This window comes from Orycteropus afer, unplaced genomic scaffold (assembly GCF_000298275.1).
Source record: "Orycteropus afer afer isolate SDZICR_OR568_19922 unplaced genomic scaffold, OryAfe1.0 scaffold00831, whole genome shotgun sequence".
Lineage (NCBI taxonomy): Eukaryota > Metazoa > Chordata > Mammalia > Tubulidentata > Orycteropodidae > Orycteropus > Orycteropus afer.
In genome coordinates this window covers 585,033-593,651 of record NW_006922418.1, presented here as the reverse complement: position 1 = coordinate 593,651, position 8,619 = coordinate 585,033, and the positions used below count along the sequence as shown (strand labels likewise).

General features: G+C 38.2%; 1 protein-coding gene across 1 annotated transcript in view; it reads right to left on the bottom strand.

Annotated features, from left to right (window-relative positions):
* Nucleotides 1-8,619, bottom strand: part of DGKK (diacylglycerol kinase kappa) — a 436,632-nt gene that overhangs the window by 137,979 nt on the left and 290,034 nt on the right. Inside the window, exons 9-10 of the mRNA XM_042783287.1 lie at nucleotides 1,850-2,033; nucleotides 630-738 (exon numbers count right to left, since the gene is read on the bottom strand). Of these exons, the coding sequence (XP_042639221.1) occupies nucleotides 630-738; nucleotides 1,850-2,033 (293 nt within the window). The remainder of the gene's footprint in view (nucleotides 1-629; nucleotides 739-1,849; nucleotides 2,034-8,619) is intronic.

The following is an 8,619-nucleotide window of genomic DNA, read 5'->3' as shown; positions in this document are numbered from 1 at the left end:
CACATAGTTCTCCCTCTCAATCAAGGATCTCCTACATAGATCCCCTTCCGTGGATGACAGTGGTAGCTGGACACCATCTAGTTTAGGCCACTTCTTTTTTGCTTGCTTTTCTCCCCTTCAACACTTCACTTTGGACTCTGGGAAATAGAGCACTGCTCACTCCTTCTGCAAACGGTTTAATTTCTCCTTCGCATAGGTATACAAGCTGAAAATGGTCTTGGTCAATAGGCTTAGATTGGAAATCTAAGTCAGGTTGACTACAAGAAAAGGCATGCATTTTACAAACTAAGAAAGTGAGAAAGTGAAGACTAAGGTCTTCTTGGGATGAGCAGCCTTACAGTTTCAGTCTCTCTAAAACCTAAATAAATAAATAAATAAATAAAACCCCACTAGTATCAAGTAGATTCCAATGCATAGCCACCCAATAGAACATAATAGAACTGCCCCATAGCATTTCCAAGGCTGCACATCTTTACTGAAGCAGACTGACTTATCTTTCTCCCTCAGAGAGGCTGATGGGTTGGAACCACTAAACTTTTGGTTAGCAGAAGAATGCCTTAACCATTGCACCACCAGAGTTTATTTCAGTTTCTCTAGCAATGGCTAAACTGAATCATCCAATAACTCACCTTTTCATGTAATCCAAAGACATCAATCAGAGATAAGACCCAACTCACACTGCCATCTCCACCACAAACCACAATGCGAAAGCGAGCAAAGTTCTTGAACATACACAGCCTGGCAGAAAAAGGGGATAAGGGAGTCATTTCCTGAGCTGATGGATTTCATAACTTTTTCATACAATGTGTCAGGATCCTAAGACTGTTGCTTTGGCACCCTGCTAAGAAGATACCTGCATTTTTTCCTTAACCTCTATCTCTTTGTGTACCTAAGACCACAGACAATGTTCTCACAGGCAATCTCAGAAATCAGACTTTGCCTTAACCCACCCTATGCTATACCTAGACTTACTCGGGAAACGACTAGTAATCCTTCTAAATACAACTTACTGAAGTCCAGTGGGCTCATAGGAACCGTGGCTAGGCAGTCAGATAGTCCCAAAATAAAACTAGCCTTTAATGGAGATAAATCTATTTAGCCCCAGTTAAAACAAAGTGTTGTTGTTGTTATGTGCTGGTGGGTTGGCCCCAACTCATAGCAACCCCTCCTTGGGTTTTGGAGGCAGTATCACTATGGAATTAGATTGCCCAACCTTTCTTCTGAGGTGTGGCTGTTGGGTTTGAACTGCCAGCCTTCTCGTTAGCAGTCAGGTGCTTTAGGCACTATGAGCTCCTCAAAAAGAAAGTGTTAGTGGCAGAAAAAGTGGATAGGAGATAAGCAAAATACATTGCCTCTTCCTCTGAGGCCAGAAGACAGAGTTTTATCTCTTCCAATGAGAAAGGGTGGAGCAAATTTGAGAGCAGAATGTGAGCCCGAAGCTCTAGGAAAATGCTAAAGGTCCTCCAACAAAACCCACTGCCATCAAGTTGATTCCTACTCATAGCAACCCTAAAGGACAGAGTAGAACTGCCCCCATAAGGTTTTCAAGGCTGTAAATCTCTACAGAAGCATTCTGCCAGATCTTTGTCCCATGGAGTGGCTACTGGTTCGAACCACTGACTTTTTGGTTAGCAGCAGAATGCCTTAATCACTGCACCACACAATCTCCCATCCTCCAATCAGTCAACTCAAAATACTCTGGAATTATGTGTCTGTATCCTGACTTGGGAAAACAGCTCTTTCCTGTCTTGACATAAGGACTGATCCCAGGAAGCTTATCCTAGTCTAGAATGAATAAAGGAAAGAGTCCCTTCTATATGCCCAAGTATATCTGCTATCCCATGCTTACCCTGCTTCAGGTCCACCCTTCGTCAGGTCAAACACTTGAGATGGGTTAAGGTATTGCTTGAATTTTCTGAGTAAAATGATTCCTTGATGATCTCCACTTTTGGAGTTGATGAAGATAAGTAGGGGACATGAACAGGCTGATGACCAATCAAGACTCCAGAACTCTGAAGAAACCACTAATTGGCCTAATATACACACACACGCACAGAAAAAAAGAAGAAGAAGAAGAAGAAGTAAACAAAAAAGCACAACAGGGCCACTGAGATAAAAATGAGACATGACTTAGCATCAAATTTTATAAGGACTTTTTGAGTACCTGTCTCAGTTTTCTGAGACTGAGGAACAAAGGAAAACTCAGGATACAACCTAAAGGGGCTTAAACGTGTTTTCCCAGAAGTTGACAGATAAACAGTATTTTCCAAGCAACTACTATATCCCACACACATCATGCAAGGAATGTAGGCCCTGCCCTCAAGCTGGGAAGACAGTTTCATAAACAAGAATATTTTGGAAGATAAGGAATAAAATAATTGTTGCCACAACCAAGGATAAGTAAAATGCTATGGGAATATAATGTCACTATGAGTTGAAATCAACTTGATGGCAGTAGGTTTGATTTTTTGGGTGGGGAAATTGAGGAAGGAGAAAAGTGAGAGATCAAGAAGAGGACCAGCATGCCAAATAATCCTCATTCTAACTGTGAGCTCAGTTCTCACAATAAGAAGATACCAGGTCAGAAGAAAGAGTAGGAGAAATTTGGAGGAAAGGCTTCCATTTAGCCAACAGCTAATGACAAAGTATAACAATGTGGGATGAAGTAGGGAGCTCTAATTATTTCTCTAAGGCTCTAGCAGAGCAATATATGTTACCACACTAACTTTCAAGGGAAAAAAAATACTATAAAGAAATTATCTGAAGAAGGGAAAGTCTTTTAATAATCCCCAACACTGACATTCCCCATAGAAAAATGGTGTATAGCAGTCTAAATACTCAAAGTAAGCCAGCTTATGCTGAAGCTTAGAGCCTATTGACTGTAAGACAGTCAGTGAACAGTGTCCCCAAGCTGGCAAGCTTCTGAGCTCATGACTTGCTAGGGCTGTGCAGTAAAAATAAATGCATAGGACGAAAAGCAAGTGGCTCACTCTTGAGTGAAAACAGTAAGGTGCATTGAGATGTCCTATTTGTACTAACCTAGGTGAAAGAGCCTGAGGGAAGGCTGCTGAGTTGGACAGATTTCATGGCTGGAATAAAATCTAAGGTTGACTTCCTCTATGGTACAATTCCCATTTGCTGGCTAGTGGAGCTTGAAAATATCCTTAACCAGGCAGCCAGCTTGCTCCAAATTTTCAGGGCTTGCTGAAAAACAGAAAACCAAACCCCTTGCCATCAAGTCAGTTCTGACTCATAGCAACCCTATAAGGAGAGTAGAACTGCCCCTTAGAGTTTCCAAAGCTGTAAATCATTATGGATGCAGATTGCCAAAACTTTATCCCACAGAGTGGGTGATAGGTTAGAATTGCTGATCAGTTAGAATAACTGATCTTTCAGTTAGCAGACAAGTGCTTAACCACTGTACCTCCCGGGCTCCTCAGGCTTTACTAGGACTCACAATTACAAATGTGGCCTGTTGTATCCCCTTAGAGTCATAACTCGGAACTAGTTATTCTCTCTGAACACTTTATCCAAAAGTAGTACCATTTTCAATATTTTTTTAAACAAAAAGTAATATCTTGACATAGTAGTAGTTAAGATCCATTCATTCATTCAATAGATATATATTGAGGACATTCTCTGTGCCTGTCCTTGTTCCATGTTCTGAGACTAGGATGGTGGACAGTATAGACAGTTTCTGCTTTTGTGCAGCTTATATTATAATAGAGGGAGACACACCATAAAAATAAAATAGAACATAATGTATTATGAAGAACAATAAAGCAGGGAAAGGGTACACAGATTGAAGGAGGTATTATTTTAGATAGGGTAGTCAGGACAGTCTCTCTGGGAATGTGACATTTGAGATGATAGTTGAATGAAGTGAGAGAGTGAACCACACAGATATCATGGGGGAAAGTGTTTCAGGAAGAAGAAAGAAGAGAGACTGTCTGGGGTGTCTGAGGAATGATGAATAAGAGGCTAACATGGCTGGAGTGGAGTTAGTGAGGGGAAAAGTGGCAGAAGATGAGGTCAGAGAGGTGACAGGGTTTGGATAAGATGTCAAGATGTTAGAAGAAGCAGTATGGAAACAAAGGTGAGGAGGAGGTGGAGACAGGATGGCATCCTGCTAAAACACTCCATCTAATCCTTCTATAACAGAGACCCAGAAAAAAACAAGTGAAATAGATACAAATAATGATCTTGGATTCTGAGCATCTAATGAGAAGATAAAGCATTAGATTAAGTGCAGATAGGAAAGGGAGGCAGAGTGAAATCAGTGACTGGGGAAAGAAAACAAGCCAGACCAGCTGAAGAGAAGCCATTAAAAACACAAAGGAGGACAAGGAGGAAACAAAACAAAATAAAAATTTCACAGAATTGTCACAGCATTAAAGACATAGGGTAGACAGATTGGGAAGATTTCAACATGCACTAAAGCCATGTGAAAGAGAAATGTACAGGGAAGTGAGTCAGAATTCCAGTAGCATAAGTTGTTGTGGAATAAGAAGGAAGTAAGGGAAAGGCAATAGAAGAAATCTCCCTGAATAACCCAAACCCAAACAGGACCCGATCCTGTTGGGTCAATTCTAACTCATAATGACTGTTTGGGGACAAAATTATGCCACCTCCTGGGGTTTTGGTGTGTGGATCTTTGCAGAGGAAGTCTGCCTCATCTTTCTCCTGCAGGATTGCTGATGATTTGAACCATAGGGACTTGATTGACAGATGAACACCACACTGAGCAAACCACTACAAATAGAGCCATGGGCTACAGCTATCCCTTCCTGCACCTGCATTACTGGCTGATCTTTCTCACACTAATCACAAGAGACACACACCTAAAGACTACTTTCTTGGAGGTACCTAATAATGCTAGGCTTCTTACATCTATACAGATGTGCACTCCAGTAGATCAGAGAATTCTGACACAACTGTTTGCACCCAGGGCTGCCAGTTGACCATAACTAGAAAAGTCCTTCCTGCTCAATTACCTTATCTTCCACTTATTTTTCTCTTTCCTTTTCCCTAATTTTTCTTCCTTTTTATTTGTTCTCCCTCTTCTTTTTCTTTCATTTTTACCAATCTTTCATCTTGCCCACACTTTTTTCTTTTTTCTTAACTTTTTCCTTTTTATCTTATATTTTTATTCTATCTTTTCCTCATTTCCATCTCTTTTTCTCCTTGTTTTTCTTTTTCTTTTTTCCCTACTTCATCCAATGGCAAGAAGAGTAATGTCTTTCTAGTGACTAGTGGAAGACTCTTCACTAGGCAGCCATATCTACTACACTGACTACCTCACCCAATGTATGAGTACCATCATCACCTCCTGCACCACACGATCAATGACAGATGGTGGAAAACACCTGCTCAATCCAACTACAGCTCCTCCTCATGACAGAGACCTGCACCCACATTCCCACCAATTATTCCACCAACCCAGAGAAAGCTAGGGATTGACACAATGTGCCCACACACATCCAGATATATTGAAACAAAACAAAACATAAAACCAGGCTGAAACAAATCAGGACACAACCAACAAATAAAAACAACAATTTCAAAATTTCTCAGAGCAACAGACAACTTGAACTCAAACAAAGAAACAGAACAAGATAGTGGAAGCAAATTCCCAAACTAAAGAACTAGGGAATATCCCCAAGGAAGAAGAGGTAATAGAACTATTTTATAAGGTATTCAAAAGAACTTCCAAGAGCTCAAGTTTTTATATTTTTTATTTTTTAAGAGCTCAAGGAAACTATAAACAGAAGCAAGGAGAAGACATAAAACCCTTGAAGAATTCAGGAAAATCATACAAGAGCAAAATGACAAAGTAAATAACTCACTGCTGTTGAGTCAGATCCGATTCATAGCAACAAAGTAAATAGACAACTAGAAATGATACAAAAACAGGAATCAGAAATCCAGAAGATGAACACTGAAATTATGGTGATAGATAACACATTGGAAGGACAAAAGAGTAGTCTTGAGCTTGCTGAAGAATGCATTTCCCAGCTAGAAGACAAATCCCTTGCATGTATGTATTTCCTTGTATGAAAAAAAATCAGAACAATGAATGAAGAGAAATGAAGAAAACCTAAGAGTTATGGGATGATATCAAAAGAAAGAAAGGATGCCTGACTGGAATTCCAAAGGAAAAGGAGGAAAAAAAAAAAAAAAAAAACCCACAGAGTACATTGTTAAAAACTTGCTAGCAGAAATTCTCCCTGATATTTTGAAAAATGCAAAAAATGTCTGTCCAAGAAGCTCAGTGAATGCCATACAGTATAGATGCCGAGAGAAAGACACCAAGACATATTGTAATCAAACTTTCCAAAACCAAAGACAAAGAAAGCATCTTGACAACAACTCAGGAAAAACTTAATGTTATCTACAAAGAGCAAACAATAAGATGAAGCTCTGATTTCTCAGCAAAAACCATGCAGGCAAAAAGGCAATGGGATGGCATATTCAAAACCTTAAAGGAAAAGAATTGCCAACAAAGAATTATATATCCAGCCAAACTGTCCCTCAAATGTGAGGGTGAAATTACAACATTCCCAGACAAACAGAAATTAAGGGAATTTGTAAACACCAGACTGAGTTTATAAGAAATGCTAAAAGGAATACTTCCAACAGAAAACCAAAAATGTAAGACAAAAATTTAAGATCAAGACACATGACACCACCACCTAGAAACCCAGCAAAAGAACTCTTAAAACTGAAATAAGCATATAAAAAGGTAAATAGAGATAGAGAAGAGTCAATCTGTAAATGACACCAATAAAACAAAGAGAGGGAATAAGTGGTATCATCACAAAAACCCAAATGGAGAGGAAGTAGGATTATGTCTATATAGAACAGACTTTGGCAAACTTAGAAAGGTAAGAATTTAGTACAGTGAGACCACAAAGAAAATTAACAAGCTTTCTAACTAAAAGAAGAAAAAAGAAAACCACAAAGTTTAGCAAGCTCAAAATCAACAACAACAAAGAAAAGGGAAATGAAACAATAAAAAAAATGAACTGAGCACAGAAAAATATTTGGAACAGAGAAACCATCACCAACACAATGAAAAATACAAAAGAATGACAGCAATAAATTATCATTAAGTATATGAATGTGCATGGACTAAACACACCAGTCAAAAAAAAAAGAAAGTGGCAGATTGGATAAGAAAAGACGACCTGTAAATAAGCTGCCTACAAGAGACCCATTTTAGATAACAAGAAAAAATAAATAAATAAATAAATCAAGGGATGGGGGAAAAAAAGCTAATGGCAACCAAAAAAGAGGAGTGACAATATTAATTTCTGATAAAACAGGCTTCAAGGTGAAAACCAGCATAAGAGACAAAGAAGGGCATTACATGATGTTAAAAGGTTTAATTGACCAAGAGGACATTACTATAATAAATATCTATGCACCCAATGAAAGAGCTCCAAAATACATAAATCAAACATTAACTGAATTGAAAGGAGAAATAGACAATTCTACAATAGTAGTAGGAGACTTTAACACACCACAGTCTATGAAGGACAGAACAACTAGGAAAAAAAATCAACAAAGATACAGAAGATCTCAACAACACAGTTAACCAGTGTAATCTCATAGACATAATCAGAGCACTCCATCCAACAAAAATACAATATACATTCTTTTCCAGTGTGTATGTATCGATTCTCCAGAATAGACCATATGTTAGGCCACAAAACAAGCCTCAATAAATTTTTAAGCATTGAATACTACATAGCATCTTCTTGCATCACAATGCTATAAAACTAGAAATCAGTAATAGGAAGGCCAGTGGAAAAAATCAAATACATGGAAACTGAATAATATAGTGCTCAAGAACCACTGGGTAACAGAAGAAATAAAGTGTGACATAAAAAAAGAATTCCTGGAAACAAATGAAAATGAAAACACAACATACCAGAACCTTTGGGACACAGTAAAAGCAGTACTAAGAGGTCAATTTATAGCAATAAATGCACACATCAAAAAATAAGGAAGAATCAAAATCAACACCTTTAGCCAACAACTCCAACAATTAGCAAAAAGCAAGAAATAAACCTATAGTCTCAAGAAGAAGAGCAATAATAAAGATCAGAGCAGAAATAAATGAAGCAGAAAACAAAACAAAACAGAAAACAATGGAAAAAATCAACAGGACTAGAAGCTAGTTCTTCAAAAAGACAAACAAAATTGACAAACCATTGGCAAATTTAACAAAAGAAAATAAAGAGAAGATGAAAATAACATGAATAAATGAAATGGGAGACAGCACAACAGAGCCAACTGAAATAAAAAAAGATAATAGCGGAATACCACGAAGAACTGTACTCCAACAAATTCAAAACCTAGAAGAAATGAACAAATTTCTAGAAAGACAAGATCTACCTAAACTAACACAGACTGAGACAGAAAATTTGAACAGACTCATAACAAAAGAAGAAAATGAGTAGGCCATTAAACACCCCCCCCCACACACACACACACTCACAATCCCTGGCCCAGCTGGCTTCTCTGGAGAATTCTATCAGAGAAGAGCTGACTATTCCAGAATATAGAAAAAGTTGTAATACTCTCATTCAGTCTATGAAGCAAGCATAACCTTGA